Raw genomic sequence first — 19,618 nt, 5'->3', positions numbered from 1 at the left:
CCCTGCCTCAAAGAGTATACAGGCTGGCAAGCCCACCAAGAGTGGACCATAGAGCCCACTGACTGGGAGCACCTCCAACATGTATCAGGTAAGGAGGGAAACCATTTGTGGAGACGTTCAGGCGTCTGGTACCACTGGGTCAAGACTTTATAATTCAGTTCTTGTATCCTAGAGGACACAGTAAGTTAATAGGTTAACGTGAAAGCTTTCAACCACTCCCCAGAGAATACCTTGCCAAGATCCCTCTGCCAAGCGAGCTGGAAGCCCAGCATCTGGTCATCCGCCTCCTTAGACAAAAGAATGCCATACAATAAGGATATTCTGTGTTCAGGAGGCTCTGCAGCCACACAGATCTGCTCGAAGGTGGTCACATCAACACAGAGCTCCCCAACCGGCGCCAGGGATCCCACCTGACTTTGCAGTTGGAAATAATGTAGCCACGTCCCGGATCTAGGTCCCCTATCTCCTTCAATATCTCTTAGTGGCCTCATTCTAGTGGCCTGAACCACATCTCTGATCCTAGGTGTGTGCATGACGGACAGAGGGAACAGCGAAGATCCACTTAGCAGCCCAGGGAAATGGGGATTACCCAACAGGGGCGTGAGGGGGCCCGAAGCAGAAACCAGGCCTGCTTTAACTGCGAAGCCCTTTCAGATGGAATATAACGTCCCTAATAAAGGGGAAAGATCCAATCTCCGTACATCCACCTGGTTGGGGATCCAAAAGATTCCCTGTGCTTCATGGGTATTGAGTGCATGTTCTATTTCGACCCATAATTTAGAAGTTGTACTATGGAGGAGATCCAGAACGCAAGCGGCTATGGATGCTCTGTAATATATTGTGAAGTCAGGCAAGCCCGCTCCACCCTTTTTCTCCACCCAGTTACTTTCTGGTGAGAACTGAGTGTCGCAGGCCTGCCCAGGATGTCCCCCACACAAACTGGGATCCTATCTGCTATCTTCAGGAAGGAGCACGAGAGGTGGATTGGAAGGGTCTGGAAGTAGTATAGGATCTTCGGGAGAGAATCCATCTTAAGTACACCAAGTCTGCCAAACCATGACAGCGGCAAAGTACTCCAGGTCCGCAGATCCCTCTCAAGATTTAATAGGAATGGTCTGTAGTTTAGGTCATATAAGTGAGCGTGGATGCAGACGCCTAAGTATTTAATATCGTCAGATCTCCACTTAAATGGGAAGCTAGTTTGTAACATGTTCACATCCCCGGCTGGGATGGTAATGTTCAGAATTTCCGACTTCTGTAAATTAACTTGTTACTGAGAAGTCCGAATCTCCGGAATTGTACCATAACATTAGGGAGGCCCACCCAGGGAGAGGACATGTAAATCATGAGGTCGTCCGCGAACAATGATAGTTTATGTTCTCTCTGCCCCACACACACACCTTTAATGGCAGAATTACTTCTAAGGGCATTCGCCAGGCTCTCCATGACTAGTATGTACAAGAATGGGGACAGTGGGCAGCCTTGGCGGGTGCCTTTAGACACCCCAAATGGGCTGGATAGTGAACCATTTATGTGCACCTGAGCTGTAGGGCACGAATACAGGGCAAGGATCCTCCCCACCATTTTATGACCCAACCCCACTGCTCGGACGGTCCCCTCCAGGAACCCCCAGTGAACCCTATCAAAATCTTTCTCAGCGTCTACTGTCAGGAGGCACAGGGGGTTCCCAGAGCGACGAGCCCCGGAAATCAAAGATACCATTTTTATTGTGTTGTCCCTGGCCTTGCGACCAGGGACAAAACCCACCTACTCTAGGTGGATCATACCTGGAACCCAGGGTTCAAGGCGCAGAGCTAGTATTTTAGAATAGTTCTTAAGATCAACATTGATCAATGAGAGAGGGCAGAAATTTCTGCAAACTGTCACATCCTTCCTGGGTTTCGGTATAACTGTTATATGGGCCCTTAGGGCCTGCTGTGGAAACAAGCAACCTGCGGAAATGGCATTAAAGGAGCGCACCAGGAAGGAGGTAATCAGGCCTCCCAAAACCTTACAGAATCTTGGGGTGAACCCATCAGGGCCTGGGCTCTTTCCGGTTTTCAGATTCTTGATGACCCCCAACACCTCATCAGGACAAAAGTCTGCTTCCAGGTTTTCTGCCGCCTCCGCAGGGACCCGCACGACCTACCCGCTGAGGAATCCATAGCCGGGTCCATGCAGAGGTTGACATTCCCGGCCAGGAGAATAGAGGAGCCATCCGCAAAGGAGACCAGTTCCTGCAGAGCCCGAAGACCGAATTCCACCTCTCCTTGATTAGGAAAATACAGATTAGCCAAGGTAAGTACTGAATTTGCTAACTTAATTTTCACGAACAGGTAACGCCCCTCATTGTCATGCAAAGTTCCCACTAATTCATGTTGTAATGATCTGTGTAGGGCTATGGACACCCCACATTTTTTCTTTTCAGGATGACAGCTATGATGCCATGTGGGGTAATATCTGGAGGTACCCTTTGGCTTACTCAGTTCGCTATAGTGTGTTTTCCTGTTGCATCGCTATCTGCACTTTCTTTCTATGTAGGCGATACAGGATCTGACTACGCTTAGATGGACTATTCAGGCCTTGTACACTGTACGAGCAAAACGTTATGTCTGCCATGGTGACATGTTATTAAGGCACGAAAACCATAACGGCACTACCCAGGGGCTTCTGTACAGAGATGGGCACCCACATAGAAAGAGTAGCAGGAGGGGGGAGAAGAGGAGTGGAGAGAAGGGACACATACAGACACAACACACAAGACACAGACAAACATATAAAAGGAGGCCAAACTCGCCACCCGAAACATCACTAGTTGTCAACTGACAGTAACAGCTAAAAGCTGTCGTCCCTAGGTGGGGGAATAGGAGACCAGACGGGTAGCGTTTGGGCCCACCCCAGCCTTAGTAAGAAACCCATAATGGAAACACAGATATGAACCTAAGCACAGGACTTATGGAGAAAACAGGTAAGGTTATGCATCAATGAGTAAAAAACATGGATAAGCAAGTAATACTGATGTCCCTCCAGATCAGGTTGGGGCCTCCCGTCTCATGCGGGCCTTCTTCTGCAGCTTGGGCGCGACCTGTTGCCATCTTTCCCTGGGCAGTGGTATAGGAAGACTGCAGACCGACGGCCAATCTGACAGGGATATCAGCAGAAGCTCAAAAGTCCCCAGAAATTTCGGGAGGTCCCCCAGGGATCTAAATGTGGCTTACTTGCCATCCTTCTTAGGAAATAATTGAAAGGGATACCCCCCGCGCTTCCAGGACCAGTCTCAATGCTTTGTGGAGTTGTAAAGTACGCCAGGCTAAATCTGGAAGCACCAGCAACTTGTTGCCCTTGTAAGATAAGTCCTTAGACTCCCTCGCATTCTGCAGGATGGCCTCTTTGTCCTTGCAAAAATAGCAAACTATATCCCTGGGGCGTGTGGGATCAGTCGGTTTCGGACCCAGAGATCTATGTATGTGGTCTATTTCAATGGTTTGGTCCAGGGGTCTTTGTAAGAGATGCAAAAAAAAGTCCATGGCCCAAGTCTCTAGTTGATTAGGGCCAATCTCCTCAGTAAGGACCCTGATGTGCAAGTTATTGCGACAATGACGATTTTCCAGATCGTCTACATGGGCGAGTAACTCAGAGATCTGACGTGAGTTGGCCTGTATGGCTTGTCTATGCAGATCCAGGGTAGTCAAGGTCTGTTCCTGCACTTCCTCCACCTCCACAATTCTCTGCCCCACTGTCTGCAAATCTTTATGAAGAGCAGCAATGTCCTGCTTGTGGGAGAATTCCAGCTTAATAAACAGAGAGTCCAGTAAAGACTTAGGGTGGGTTCATACTGAGGAATTTTAGGATAGCGGAATACGCCAGCCCTTAGAGCGGTGTCTATGGAACCGACGGAAAGGCGCGCGGCAGTGTGCACGGACAGACAGCTGAATTCCGCGGACATTATCCGCGAAAATTCCTCAGTATGAACGCACCCTCAGTTGGTAAAGCTTCAAGATGGGCTTTCCAGTCCCATTCCTCTTCAGTATCAATCAACTCCTGGTCTCCCCCACTGACCTGTGACATGGCGGGTGCTTGTGGCGCAGCTTCACTAGCCCAAGATGGCGCCCGTCTTCCCTCACCACATGCGGAAGGCGCGTAGGCCCATACGGGAGCTGGGGAAGCTGTAATGCCAGGGTCTGGGAAGCCTGAGTCGTGTTCCCTGGAGTCACCTGTGGGTCTGGAGGAGCCAGAGGCGTTCTGCGAGGCTGACAAAGCTGGTGGAGACGCTGGAGCTCCCGCCTGCTAAGAGCTGACATGGCTGTCCTGTGAGGAGACTGACCTCGCGCTTCTCAGGTACCTCTCCATGGCCCCGGAGTCTGTCTTCTGTTGGGAATCCGTCACGAGAGGCTTCCTTCTGCGGGTGCAGGGCATTTGGGTGCTTTTGGTGCAAATAGTGCTGAGGTCTGATAAATAAGCTGGGTGGGACCGGAGCTCCAACAGTGTGCTGCTCACTCCGCCATGACCAGGCCACGCCCCTTTATAATGCTTTATAATGCTTTTTAGTAGATGGAGAAGGGTTCTCTTTAAGTGAAGTGCTGCTCACATACCATATGAGCCATCAATACAGAATATGAAAATACCCTTTAAAGGGGTTGGCCACTTTATAGTAAAATAGGTCAGTATAAGTATTGGTAAGTGTACTCACTGTATATACTGACAGCAGCTCCATGTGTACCTCATAGAGCTAAAATCAGACTCCCCTTTACCATGCTGTGGTGCCCTGCTCTGTTTTGTTTCAGTCTATAAAATGGCCGACATGGAGGAGCATGTGACCATGCCCTGTCCACTGTGTTCTCCATAGACATTTACAGGCTCAGTGGTGGACACTGGGGTGCGGGGCCTGGTCACATGCTCCTCCATTTCAGCAATCTTATGGACCAAAACACCACAGAGCAGGACAGCCCAGCCTGGAGGAGGGGAGTCTGATATTAGCTCCATGAGGTACACAGGCACCTACTGTCAGTATATACAGTGAGTACTCTTACTAATACTGTACACTGAGCAATTTTACTATACAGTGGCCCACCCCTTTAAGTAAAAACAAAATTAATTCTGGTGAAATAACATTATCCCTAGACATTGTAGGTGTTTTCCCAGCATTCTTACAGGCCTAGGTATGAAAAGAATAAAGAGATAGTTTGGCAGATTTCCGAACTGACCATTGTTATGGCCGATTCAGAATAAATTAGGTCACCTCTTATCATCTTTATTTCCAAATTAAATCATCTAATGTTAAGTGCTTGGCACTAAAGAAAAATGTCAACATTATATTATATATGGTAAAACACTAAATAAAATTTACATTAAAATGAGTGTTAGCAGATGATGAAATGAACTTTAGCAACTTATGCCAGGCAGCAGCTGCCAAAGGGATTCAGGTAATGGGATGCATTAAAATGAACATAATGTAGAATATAGCTGCTTACTAGATCATGCTCAGAGCTGCAGACAAAGGCAGATAGCTGATAGGAAGATAAAGCACACGATACCTGTCCCTTAACTGATAGTTGTTTGCAAAGTTATAAGGTTAAGAGTCATGAAGGCTATGCTGAGCTGCAGTATGCACACCTCCTCCTCCTTACTGCATCTCTCTCTACTCTGCTCTATTGATGTACAGGATTTGGCTTCCTGCACTGAGCCATGTTCCCCAACTAGGCAGAGCAGGGAGGAGTGGGAGAGAAGGCATGCATGCTGCTTTTCAGCAAAGCTGCCAGGACTCTTACACTTGATGACATGATTTTATAACTTTACAAGCAACCATCATCTAAGGGTACTATTACACGGAACTCCGTGTAATAAATGCAACGATCAGCCGATGACAACGATCATCGGCTGATCGTTGATATAGTTTAGACCCTATTTTTGTCGGGCGCCGACCGCGCACCGCTGCGTGTAATAGCGGTGTGTGGCTGGCGACTAACGATATACATTACCCATCCACGTTCCAGGGCTGCTCCTGCCGTCCGCTTCTCCCGGGGTCCCGCGCGCGCTCTAGCTTCACAGCGGCCTGTCAGCTGATAGGCCGCTCAGCCAATCACAGGCCGCGGCGGTCCCGGCCTGTGATTGGCTGAGCGGCCTACCAGCTGACAGGCCGCTGTGAAGCTAGAGAGCGCGCGGGACCCCGGGAGAAGCGGGGACCCCAGGAATAAGAGAACGGGGGACATTTATGAAGTCCGACTTTTTATACGCCGGGCTTACAAATGTCCCCGCAGCTCCGTAGCTTAGGATTTATGTAGAGGCACATTAGGCATAGGTTTCAGTATCATTTTTCCCCGGGAAAAATGATAAATGCGGCACACGCATAGGCTGCGCCCCCTCTGCGTGCTGCCACACCCCTATAACTATAAGGTGGCGCAAATCTGTGCAATGCGAATAAAATATTCGCAAAAAGACCTTTTGCGAATATTTTTCCGATTGGGCCAGTCTGCGCTAAAAAAAGGCATTTTCGCAACATGTTTCAGTACCTGGCTCTGATGGGAAAAAAAAAGAAAATTTAGGTCATAAATTCTCTTTAATACAGTTGGAACCTTTACATCAGTACTGCTGACTTTAGCCTCTACCTGTATTATGCTGGTCCAACTAACATAGAGATTGCTTCAGCACATTATATTTGAAGGTTTTTTTTATGGCTTTTAAGCATATAAATTAATATATATATATTTTTTTTATTTTTTTTGCCAAAGGGCAAGGTATGTTCAGTGCAGCATTTTGCATAACCCATTTGACCCATAAAGCCATTTTTTATTACCGCCATTTCAGAAGCTCTTGTATAGAATTACAGAAGCATGCAGCATCCCAAGTTATTTTGTTCAGTTGCATAATTGGATTTTAGCATTCATAAATCAGCTTATAGGTAATATATAAAGCTGATACTGTGTGAATCCATTTACTGCACATATTCATTCTGAGCTGTACTTTTCACTCTAGGTAGATGAACTGTTCCTCATCCTGGTTTCATTCCAATTTAATCAACAGTAAGTGATTTTTGCATGTCTGGGACAGAGATAAATCCATCCCAGGGAGAAGAAGCCAGTTAGGTTTAAAACTGAAAACAGAAAATATATATATAAAAAAAAAGATTCTAAAGAAAAAATAACAAAATATACTTTATTCCTATGCCTAGTTCTGTTTTCATGACCCAATTGGCTATAAAAAAAATTGTAATTATGTGTTGTAATTTCGTACCCTGTTTTTAACTTTTCCTAGGAGAGTTGCTCCCCCGTAGCAAGAGGCGTTGTGTTTTGGAACGTAAACAGCCATATAGTGGAGACGAGTGGTGCTCGGGACCAGACAGTGAAGAGGATGAGAAAAATCTAGTGGTCTCTCACAGTAAGCCAGTTCTATTTCAATTGATTTTTTTAATTTATTGCAATACAATGATAATACTTTCAGAAAACAATGATCATCTAATGATCAATGCAATTAATTAAACTGAATTATGAGCACTAACCTGCCATCTGTAATATATGGAGACAGTCTGGGATTGTTTATCCATGTAAGCTTAAGTTGTTATACTGATCATTTACCAATAATGCAATCCTTTACAGCATGGTTTATTTTTTTAAACTTTCATCGATATTTTGCTTTTATTTTACTGTGTGTGAACATAGCCTTATTGTAGTTTTCTTGGGTAATGTTCATCAAGGACATAAGGAATCGAAGATATAAATTATAAACTATTTTGTAAATACATTGCATAGATTGAAAATTAAAGGAGAAGTCTGATGAAATAAAAAAAATACAGTATAGTATACTTACCTATCCTCGTGCCCCATAGTGATGCCTGAATGATACGGACTGCCACCAACCTCCAGCAGCTCCTCCTTCTGGAAAGTCACATATCCCGCTAATGGATTGGCTGCTCACCCAATCATGATTTGGGCAAACACTGCTGCAGTCACTGACTGACTGAGCCTGCAGTCTATCAGCTGGTCCATGAAAATCCAGCAGCGGGACCTGGGCCGCGACGTAGGAGGAAGCCGGGCAAAAATTACACATACACCCCCCTTCCTGTATTTTTTAAATTTCATGGGAGGTCCTTTTTTAAATTTTGGAAAACAGGATATGTATAAGACCTATTACTCAGTATTATTTTCTGTCTCCTCCTTGTTAGACTGTAGTGTTAGTGATTCTACAATATCCGCTCCTACAGTGCCAGGATCAGGATCAGCTTCCCTTCCAGGACTCAATGACTCCAGTTCTTCCAGCACAACCCATGGGGCTAGCCAAAGCTTACATGGAGAGGGAGGAGGGCCAGGAGGGCCACCCAAGGCTCCCTCACAATACGTTTATGTCTTCACAACATATTTGGCAAACACGTAAGTGGTTTTCTCTTTGTAATTATGACAGATGTACATTCATTAGTGCTGTATCTCTATGATGGGATTCAAGGAAGCTTACTCTCATTTCCACCTTTTTTTGCTCGCAGGGCGGCCGAAGCTGTTTTACAGGGTCGCGCAGATTCCATTCTGCTTTACCACCAGCAAAATGTTCCTCGAGCAAAGCTGGATGAGGTATATCTACTGTATTTAATTTTTAGCAACATGACTGTTACGTCATTTTCTGACGACTGCTAGGACAGTTATACCCAGACGTGGGAAGTCCACAGCTCCCCCATCCATTGCGGTATCTGTGACCGAAATGGACTTCTTGTTCCGTATGGAGTCCCTGATGGTGGAAGACCACAACTGGGGGTCCAAAGTTGAATGCTTATGGCTACCTTGGTCCTCTTACAAAGATAGCCCTGCTTTTGCACTGCATCTTGCATGAATACTACTGGGGTGCTTTTGTCTACTCTGGTTGAACAATATTCATTGCTTTGGATACTGTCCTTTCCCCCTTGTACCTTCTTTCCCCCCTCCCATCTTTTCTCCCATCTCTATTTAATTATTTTTTTTCTTTTTTATTTCTTACCCTTTTATTCTTATACTTCCAAACTAAGTTTGCTTTGTATTAATATATAGCGTTAATGCCAGAGCTCCTTAACTAGCGCTATGCCCTATATGTGTGTGTCTTTATAACACACCACCAATTCTTTTGGGCAGACAGGAGAGGATACAACCCTTGTTCTACAGTATCATGCAAAATATCACCTCCTAATTGACACTGCAATTGCCTTAGAGTTCGTAATTTTAGTATTATCTTGTTTTATATTGTTTACAGATTCTTATTGCAGGGACTGTGTCCCTTTAAGCATATTCTTTCTCTTTTCAATTTTAAATGTAAAACATTCTTGATAAAAAAAATTTTTTATAGCAACATGAAAATAATTTATTTTTTACTGAAAATAAAAGAATTAAAATATAGTATAAACCAATCATGAAAGGATACTCCCAATTCATCTTGTTGTCCCCTGTTCACAGGAGAGAGCATAACAAGCTGATCACTTGGGGTTTAACCATCGGAACCCCCACTTGTATTGAGAAAAGAGACGCAATCAACTCTTTTCTCGATGAATGGAAAGCTCATAGCGCCTGCACAGCTACCACGGCCTGTGCTCCTTTCATCACCTATTGGGGTTAACTAATGTTTCCTAGTCCTGAACCAGGAAATGTTCAGCATCCCTATAGAGCCTAAATGAGCGTAAGCCATGGTAAAGTGCAGGGAGTTCTCCATTAATTATAGAGATGATTGCAAGATGAGGTGGGAATACCCCTTTAAGTGTATACAGGCATTGAGAGATGATGCAAGCTACATTTAGAAATTTCCAAGTCTTGCTGAGCTAAATGGATCCTTCTGTTTGCAGCCTTCTTGAAAAACAAACTCAGCACTGGAAGACCAGTTGGTGTGTACAATACACCCAGTACATTCTATTTATATGGGCATCTTAAGGAAGCCATAAAATACATAGCTGTCAAGTTGGCCAGAGACATGAAAAGGCAACTTTTTTATTTGTCTTTTACTGTAGGACAATTTGTCTTTTACTGTAGAACAATTCAGTTAGCTGTGACTAGTCACCGGCGGCTCCTCACCCAGATGACTAGCTGCCGCCCCTCTCCCGGCCTTGCGTGGCAGAATAATACTTCTTTTTCACCTTCATAAAGCTACTGCTGCAGACAGGGCTAGTATGCTCTGTGAGCTGCACAGTAGCTCTATACTGAGCTGCAGGGAACTATATCAGCACATTCTTGCTGATTTGTTCCTTTTAAGAGGTTAATATTCTCTTTGTAAGTCTAGGAATATCCTACAATAACACAGGTCAATATAAAAAAAAAAATTTACTGGTGTCCAAAATATTTTAATGATTTTGGGGTATTTTTGGGGTGCTGATTCTGAATATGCTATCAGTTTTGCCAGATTGGCTCAAGTTTTTTTTCATGTCTTGTTCATTTTTGAAGATTACTTTCTAAAACTAGTTAAAATAAACTAAAATCAACATTTACTTTGTAAAATTTATTGTATTCATGACAATAGCAATAAAGTTAATGCGCGTGTAGCAAATTACGTCTTTTTTTTTTTACACATTTCACGAAAATTCTCAAAAACTTGAGCCAATCTGGCAAAACTGATGACATATTCAGAATCAGCACCCCAAAGTTACCCTAAATTCGTTGAAATATCTTTGGCCCCAAAAATGCTGTTGACCTGTGTAATTGGTTGAATATTTTATTTTAGATTACCCCCACCTATGTAATATATATTAAACTCTGAATTTCGACCATAAATTGAAAACATAGCAGATTTTCCTTTGAAGAGTGTGCACTTGTTTTCTTTATAACTCTCCTGTGCTTTTTTTGTTCGGAAAATGTATAATTTACACAAATGTGAATTTGTATAATTCAGAAGTCACACACAATCTAGATGACTATTAACACAGTTAAAATATTTATATTTTCATTTATTCAGGAAACGCTCCAGAAACCACCCAGCACTCCAGATACAGCAGTAGAGGATTCTGTGCCCACGCTACCACCTCCTACTTCACCTGCACCAGCCAGTCATCCAACAATCACGCCTCTCCAGGCTCCTCCCAATGTATTACAAACGGAAGTAGCAGTGGAGGAGACAAAACAAGAATTGACCCCAAACACAGTGGGAAATAACAATAGTCGACCTGCTAGTAGCCACTCCAACCCACCACCACCTGCATCTTCTGCCCCATTACCTGTCGATGACCCTGGACTCTTGGAAAGTACACAAGAGACCACTGTCCCTCTGAACACAGAGGGTCTTTCAAGGGAGCAGCTTGAGCATCGGGAACGATCACTTCAGACTTTGCGAGACATAGAAAGGCTGTTACTTCGAAGTGGTGCTGAAAGCGAGTCATTTTCAAGGCATAACACCAGTCCAGTAGAAGGCTCTGTACCTTCTCATCCTCCTCCTCATGTCCCTTCAAACCCACCAACCCCAATAAAAAAGTATGAAGAACCCCTGCAATCTATGATCACGCAAACTCAAAGTTTAGGAGGTCCAGGAATTGAGCAAGAAATGGGAGGTCCTCCCTCAGGACCAGACATGGGTCATCAGATGAGTCTTATGATGCAGAGATTAGGACAAGACAGTCTCACACCAGAACAGGCTGCATGGAGAAAACTTCAGGAGGAATATTATGCTGAGAAAAGGAGGAAGGAAGAGCACATGACTATACATGGGAGGTCAGCGCCTGATTTGATACTCAGGGGACCTCCTCCACCATACCACAACAAGCCTGGCGAACAGTGGGTTGGTAATCGGTTGCCTGGATCCCTAGAGGGACAAGAAGTCATGCAACTGAGAGGTGGAGGGATAACATTCCAGGGTCCAAGATTTCCAGGTAGATATGGACTCATGCAAAATATTCCAATGGACAGCATGGGAACCATGCAGAGACCAGGTAGATGGCCTGAAGATATGACACCAATGGGTGGAGGGCAAGGCAGCTTTCCACAAGGTGGATTGGCATACCCTGGAGGAGGACAAGAAGTGGAAAGATTTCTAAATCCTTCTTCCCGCGATGAGTTTCTGAGACAACAGCTATTAGAGAAACGTTCACCTGTTCTGCAGAGACAGTTGTCAATACCTAGTGGACAAGGCACAGATATGGAACGAGTGATCATGCAACAGCGTTCAGGGGATCCTTCTATGTTCCAAGGAGATGGATTGGGTAGTGAACCTACAATGGGCATGGATTTTGGAGGGTCCCGAAACATGGTAAGCCCCACCATGGGGCGTCCAGGGCCAGGCAGGGAACTGGAATCAGCAGGAGGAGGTGGAAACCTAAATATGAACATGAGTGTCAACATGAATATGAACCTTAACCTTCAGATGACACCCCACCAACAGATGTTACTGTCCCAAAAAATGAGGAATGAACTCATGGGTTCCCAAGCAGGAGTAGGATCTGAAGATATGGTTCGGTCAGCACGAGTGCAAAATGGCGGTGGAATGCCAGGTGGTGGCCAGAAGATGGTTGTTCAAGGTCAGTTTCCTCAAGGTCGGACAGGCTGTCTCCAAAGGCCAGGGCCCATATAATTACATGCAACAAGAATTAAGTATGTTTGAACTAGATCACAGTTTTGTGGGGAGCATAACACATTGCCCAATGGCCTTTACAGCTGGTTCAGATTCAACTGGCATTTTTCCAGTGCATATGACTTCAAACAGGAGTATAACTCACAGACCATGAAAACTTTTTTTATGTAAATTTAGTGACATCACCTTTTATTAGCCATCTTACATCTACTTTTAAACAAGTCAGTTCATCCCCTGTCTCTTCTGCTCCAGACAATCTCAAATCTCAAACTGCAGGAAAGCTTATTGCAGTGCAACTCACACAGCAGCTGTAAACCTACTAGTACCACCTGCTGTAATTGCCAGTACTAACATTACTGTTACTGAGAAAAAAGTCCTATACTATATTAAGACCAATGTCCCCCTAACCAGTGACCATATATTGGTAGATACCAGCTCTAAACAGGATGTGCAGACTGTACAAATGATAACAATGCACTTTTATCCAGTGACTCACAGGTGTCATCTTCTTTTAGTTGTTCAGTTTTTTCACCCATCTCGTCTGAGACTCTTCTCTTCAGAATCTGCCAGAGAACCTTTTATGTTACTTGCTCTAGACATAGGAACAAAGAAGGGGCATAATATTCTATGTAGTATTTAGGCGTTCCCGTGCCCCAATATAGTAATAAGGTCCACTCTGTGCATACATATAGTAGTTAGGCTCCTTTGTGCCCCATAGAGTAGTTATGTCACTTTTTTGCCTCCATGAAGTATTAGCCCCTCTGTGCTCCCATATAGTAGTTAGGCCACCCTGTGTACATAAATTCACAGATTCCCCAGCAGGTAATATCCCCCATATAGGCATACCCTAGTTGGTAACCTTTCGGTAGTGATTTCCTCATGTAGGCATCTGTAATTTAAAAAAAAACCCTCATACTTACCTGGCTCCTGTGCAGTCCAATGACATCTTCGCTTCCTCCCTGCATTGCAAGCACACGAATTGTCAGTCAAGCACTGGGGAGGAGATCAGCCCTTTGAGATTGTAGGAATAATGCTGCCCGTGGCCACAAAAATGATAAGAATGACGAGAAGTGAATGGCTCTTTGCCCTGTCAGTCAGAACACTGCATTTAACTGTAATGGCTTGTTACGACATGATTAGAGTGAAAGGGCTGAGCGCAGCACCTGGGGGCCCTTTTTTGTGCTGACAGTTGTCTCTACTTATGCTCATACAAGCAAGATTGTCAGTCACTGAGTATGGACGTCCACTAGACGTCAAAAACCAAACTATACTGAATATTTTCCTCAGCATATGCTCCTTCTAAGCATTATGGAGGGCAATGACAGTACATATCTAGACCTATACTGTGTCTTTTAGACTTTATCATACATTCTATAAAACTTAATCTTATTTTTCTTTTAGATGGTGCACCAACCCAGAATCCTTTATCCTTGATGATGTCCCAGATGTCCAAGTATGCCATGCCTAGTTCCACTCCACTTTATCACAATGCAATTAAAACAATTGCTACTTCTGACGATGACCTTCTACCAGACCGGGTTCTTCTTCCACCTGGTCAGCAAGGTGAGAATTTTCACTGCCATTATGTAACCTGATGAGTTTCTTTGACAAAATTAAAGTGTCTTATTGATATCATAGGAAGAAAATTATTTTTTAAAACTTTATTGGATTCTTAAGTACATGTGAGCTAAGTCCTAGAGACATGTCAAAAGTTTTGATGGGTCTGGTTCTGGGTGTTTCACTGCCTTTTCAGTCTTGCTGCTCATCTTGCTGATGTCATTGTAGGTAAATTATAAGCTGTATCTTGCAGCATCACTGATTGCAGCAAGCCAGGGAGAGAATCAGCTCAGCAAGTCACACAGCATTTTGTTGGGTTGAAAATATGGCCATATTTTCATAATTATGGCCATAATTAATGCTCATGATCATTATTTATGGCCATAGTTATGAAAATTCTGCAGTATTTTCATCTTTAAGGGGCTATCCAACGCTACAAAAACATGGCCACTTTTCCCCCTACTGTTGTCTTCAGTTCAGGTGTGGTTTGCAATTAAGCTCCATTTTCTTCAATGGAGCTGAGTTTCAAAACTCCACCCAAACTGGAGACAAGAGAGGGAGAAAGTGGAGATGTTTTTGTAGCGCTGGGATAACCCCTTTTAAACATTGTTTGAACATAGCCGAAACCTCCATTTACAGTATTGTGCAAAAGTAAAATGTGATCTAGCAGTTTATATCCCCCAACCACCTTCATGCTGTCTTGCACCAAATAGTAATAAAAGGGGGAAAAAAACATCTGTGTCATCTCTATCGTCTTTAAAAAAAATTGAGCAGGAGGTACTTTTTATGGGCTGAGCAGAATTTTATGGGTTTTTTTTTTGCATAAAAATTAGGCACCAGTGCCTTAGTAATTCTTGCACATTTTTTTTGCTTAGTTTTGGGCTAAAACAGCTTGGCTAAAAAAAAAATATGCTAGGCTAGGAGTGGAGTACTGCGCAATTTGTTGTGCAAAAAGTAGAAAAATTGCACATGATTAAGCAGCCGAAAAAGGTAGCTAACCTGAAACCACGCTCCCTCCTAGGACAAAAATTGAGAAATGGTGAACCTATACAAATCTACCTAATTTGCCTTGATGTTGCACAAAAAAAATACACTGTACGCAAAAGATTACAAAAAAAAGCATGCAAATACATTGATACATTTGCCCCTAAAAATTCATGTTTGTGATTAAATGCCCCACTCGACAGATGTGACTAAAATTCTGTGTTTTAAAAAGGTTATCCAGCGTTAGAGAAACATGTCCACTTTCTTTTAGAGACAGTCTCTAGTTTGAGTGCAGGTTTTGCGACTTAGTTCTATTGAAGTGAATGGAACTTCATTGCCAACCACACCTGAACTAGACACCTTTTATAGCTTAGCGGTACATCATATATGAGCCACTTTCTCTTAGATCACTGGCACCACAGGCAAACATTTTTCCTGTACCACAGTATCTCATATAGCAGTAGTACATAATGGCATTTCTAGTTAATATCACAGTAGGATGTTGGCCCCACATTTTACCACTAGATAGAGCTCTACCAGCATGTATACAGATATAAATGACAGTATTTTTTTACACTGTGCTATACCTGATTTGTGTTTTTTTTATATTTACATGGTATATCTTGTTTTTTTGCCTTATGTTTTTTTTTCCTTTTCATTCTAGTAGGTGTGGGAAGGCAAGAGTGGCTCTATTTCTATGTGGCTACATTGTCTTTTTTTCCTTGACAATTGATGACTCAACCTACTTAAAGGGGGTTATCCAAAAAACATGGCTAATTTCTTGCAAGAACAGCACCTCACCTGACCTCAGGTTATGTGTGGTATTAAAATTCAGCTCCATTTACTTAAGTAGAACCGAGCTACAACACTGCATCCAAACTGAGGACAGGACTGGTGCTGTGTCTGAAAGAAAGCAACCATGTTTCTTTAAGCCTGGATAACGCCTTTAGCTAGACTAGCTGGGAATAATTGTTCATGGCGACTATCAGTGCATGTTAATGTCATGTCTAACATTTGAAATTTGGTTGGTATTATTCAGTATTTATTGAACATTTTTTCTTCATGATCACAGAACATTTGTAGACGGATAAATTAATAACTCAAGGACTCGATATTTACTTTACACCTTTAGGGGCGATTGACTCCAGATACTGGGCGCCAATCACTTGATCGTTGGTGCAGCCAATAAACTCATCACTATCACCCACATATCGATGTGCGTCCGATAATGATTACTATATTGGCCACACAAAAGACAGATATATATCTCCTAATTGGTGAATAGGGAATAAGTGCTTAGCATTGGAAGTCTGAACAATGGGGCCATGCTTGATCTTAAGAACATGATTCTGAATGGAATAGCAAAGTGCAGACTCTATCTTCATTCTTTTTCTATGGGAGTGCCAAAGACAGAAAAGCTCTGTACTTGAGTGGGGCAAGGGTCTACACGTTGCCGCTACATTCAGAGTTCTGTAAGGAGTCCTGTTCTTGTGATCAGGTAGGGTGTCATACCACTGGGGGTCCTGTGGATAGGGGGTGGCTGTGGTGGTAAAACCTTGATGAAGAGACTTGGTTATGTATTTGTCCTGTATTGCTAATAGAGCGTGGATTTGGGGAGTTTGTAAACTTATATTTACTGGTGATATATTATTTGTTTCAGGCCCCGGGATGAATCCTCCTATTTCTCTGCATTTGAATTTAAGTTCATCACAAAGCCCAATAGGAAACATTGGTCTCCAAGGACAGCCACCGCTCTCTCATGAGCCCCCTAATTCAATGCTCAATTCACCCGGTCCTCCCATGCACCCATCAATTGGCCCTATTCAGACACCTTTGATGATTCCTTCTGTGACTCAGGATTCTTGTTGTCCAGGTCCTGGTTCACAAATGATGTCCTCCAACCCCTTGGTCTTCCCACCACGTCTGCAGCCTGGGCCTCCGCACAATCCATCATTACCACAAGGAGGTGGAAATAATTCCATGCAGCAACACTATCCAGATGAAGCACCTAATCAACCACGTATGCCACCCAGGATAGCAGAACCCTATGGCCCCGGTCTTCCTGCCATGCTCACAGACCCAGAGCTAGGAGAAGTAATCCGACCATCACCCAGTGGTATTCCAGAATTTGACTTATCCCGTATCATGCCATCGGAAAAGCCAAGTAGTACTCTGCAGTACTTTCCAAAAGGGAGTACACAACCTCCAAAACCACACCCTACTAATATGCACCTCCTTGGCTTGCAGAATATGATGGTCGAGCAACATTCGGGTCGTTCAGGCCCAAGTCTTCCAGGCCCACAAAGAACCCTGGGAATGCCACCTATGCACCCTATGGGTAGGACAGGAATGGCACCTCCATCTCAGACAGTGCAACAGAACTTCATGTTAATGAAGCAGCGGAGTGTGTCAGGAGAGATGTACCCCCAGAGTTCTAGTATGTTGTCACCACAGGGTGCTCTTGGTGGGCATTTGCATGGACAACAAAGCATGATGGTTGGACACCAAATGAGACAGCGGAGTGTATCTTTAGATACGTACATCCCAGGACCAGGACACTTACCATTTTAGTGTCAGAGACTCACTAGCACCAACCTAGTTCTTTCTTCCATGATTCCATTTAAAGATGGCTATTACGGCTGGACAGTCTATAGCAGCTTCCTTTGCTAAAAACATATTTTTATGTCGGAATTTTAAAAGAAAAAGTTAAAGGGGTTGTCTTCTTTTGATTGTGTCTCCTGAGCTGCAGTGTGTTGGGGGTTGAAAAACTTTGTCTTTTCAGTGCAACCTTTAATCCTCCGGGAAAAAGAAGATCCTTCTAAACCATAGATATTTCAGTTTGGCTTTAGTATATACCAGCATTTTTTTCAAAAGGTCCTAGCAGATTTAGGTAAAATATCTCCTATGAAAGCAGAATGTGATGTTGTGTCATCTTGGGAGACACCTGAACAAAACGCGAAACCATTTTAATGGATGATAGAGCATAAAAGTACTTTTCTGTAATGAAACTATTGTGTTATCTGTTTGCATTTTTGATTGTCTCAGTACAGTCTTTGGTATAACATTGCTAGAATATGCCATCAATCTCCAACTGATGAGAATCAACTGCTGTGTCCACCACTGACTGCCAGGAATAGGTGACAGTGCAGCTAGGAAATTGGTAATAATTGGCTCTTAATGCCCACACACCAAAATTTTATGGCAGAATTACTTACGGACATATTTTATATACTGTATATTATTGCAGCTGTGACCAGTATTTTTGGCTATTTAACCCCTTCACTTTCACAATACGTATATATACGTTCCTGCTGCAGGTGCCCCTTACATCTATAGCGATTGCAGTGTTTAAGGAAATCAGTGACAGGTTAAGCACCTGTCACTGACTGATCGGGCCATCTGTGCTCTCAGGCAGGATCTATGCACAGATTGCCAATAACGCCGGTAGACTCATTGGCTGACCATGTGGTCTGGAGACAAAGTGGCGGGAAATGCTTACACACAATTTTTGAACAAAACATGCTGAAAAAAGTGTGCATGAACAAAAAATGGCAGGCTTCTTCGCATTTTTGTTTTCATTTTAGTGTATATTAAAATAGGTGTTTTCTTCTAATGTTCTATCCCCTATATATTTTTTTCATAACAAGTAGAGATGAGTGAAATGTCCGTCTAAACGAAGCATAGCCCTTCATTTGATCGGCTTATCAGCCACCTGCCTTTTAACTCTGTTATTATTTTTATTTTTTGCGAAAAAACATTTGGTATGACATCGCCCTGATTGTGCTTTCCTACTACTGCTGCCATTTTGTTCTAGTGGTCAGATTGGGGATAGAGGTCAGCCCCCTATGGTAGGACATTGATGGTATGTCTAACTAAGGGTCCATTTACACAGAAAGATTATCTGACAGATTATCTGCCAAAGATTTGAAGCCAAAGCCAGGAATGTATTTGAAAAGAGGAGAAATCTCAGGCTTTCCCTTATGACCTGATCTCTGCTTATAGTCTGTTCCTGGCTTTGGCTTTAAATCTTTGGCAGATAATCTTTAATTCAATCCATCATTTGGAATTATGGGACATCTATTTCTATAAAATTGTTTGGCGAATATTTTTTCTCTTGTCTTCTACTTATAGTGTTTCTATTCTAATTCTGCTACTCATTGATACATTAATGTCATCTACATAGTTTGGTGGCCACAACACACATTGGTAGTGAGCTGTTGTAAGCTGTTAGAGAATATTGGATGATAAACAATGTAGCATTTAGCAATTGGAACAATTCCATCCTTATAGTATTGCTGAAAGTTTTATCCTGTAGTTTGATTTTCAGTATCTGCTTGCAGGTGAATTATTGATGATATCTGCTCCAGGTTTATGTCTTCTATCATTTCCACGGTTCATTTTTCTTTTGCTAACCTTCCTTCATCCACCTTGATCATCTGACCATTCTGTATTTAAAGAGACCCTGGCACCAAGGTATACTTCTATGGAGTCACTGCACATTGCCCTATCAGACCTTGACTAGAAGGTGCAATTGTATTGGTTTCTTAAAACACTGATCTTAGGGCTAGAAGACATGAGCTAT

The 19,618-nt window shown here is 43.2% G+C and overlaps 1 protein-coding gene across 2 annotated transcripts in view; it reads left to right on the top strand.

The window, feature by feature from the left end:
• BCL9L (BCL9 like) overlaps positions 1-18,044 on the top strand; it is a 47,066-nt gene extending 29,022 nt beyond the window's left edge. Inside the window, exons 3-8 of one of the 2 annotated variants that reach the window (XM_069947222.1) lie at positions 7,252-7,374; positions 8,198-8,363; positions 8,474-8,558; positions 10,891-12,442; positions 13,897-14,058; positions 16,697-18,044. In XM_069947222.1, coding sequence (XP_069803323.1) covers positions 7,252-7,374; positions 8,198-8,363; positions 8,474-8,558; positions 10,891-12,442; positions 13,897-14,058; positions 16,697-17,607 — 2,999 coding nt within the window. In that variant the 3' untranslated portion in view covers positions 17,608-18,044. Of the gene's footprint in view, positions 1-7,251; positions 7,375-8,158; positions 8,364-8,473; positions 8,559-10,890; positions 12,443-13,896; positions 14,059-16,696 lie in introns of both variants that reach the window. The other variant, XM_069947221.1, reaches the window with a different exon arrangement.
• Positions 18,045-19,618: the final 1,574 nt, after the last annotated feature.

The sequence above is a fragment of the Dendropsophus ebraccatus genome, chromosome 12 (assembly GCF_027789765.1).
Source record: "Dendropsophus ebraccatus isolate aDenEbr1 chromosome 12, aDenEbr1.pat, whole genome shotgun sequence".
In the NCBI taxonomy this organism is placed as follows: domain Eukaryota; kingdom Metazoa; phylum Chordata; class Amphibia; order Anura; family Hylidae; genus Dendropsophus; species Dendropsophus ebraccatus.
The sequence above is the reverse complement of the archived record's forward strand: the minus strand, read 5'-3'. Positions and strand labels throughout refer to the sequence as shown.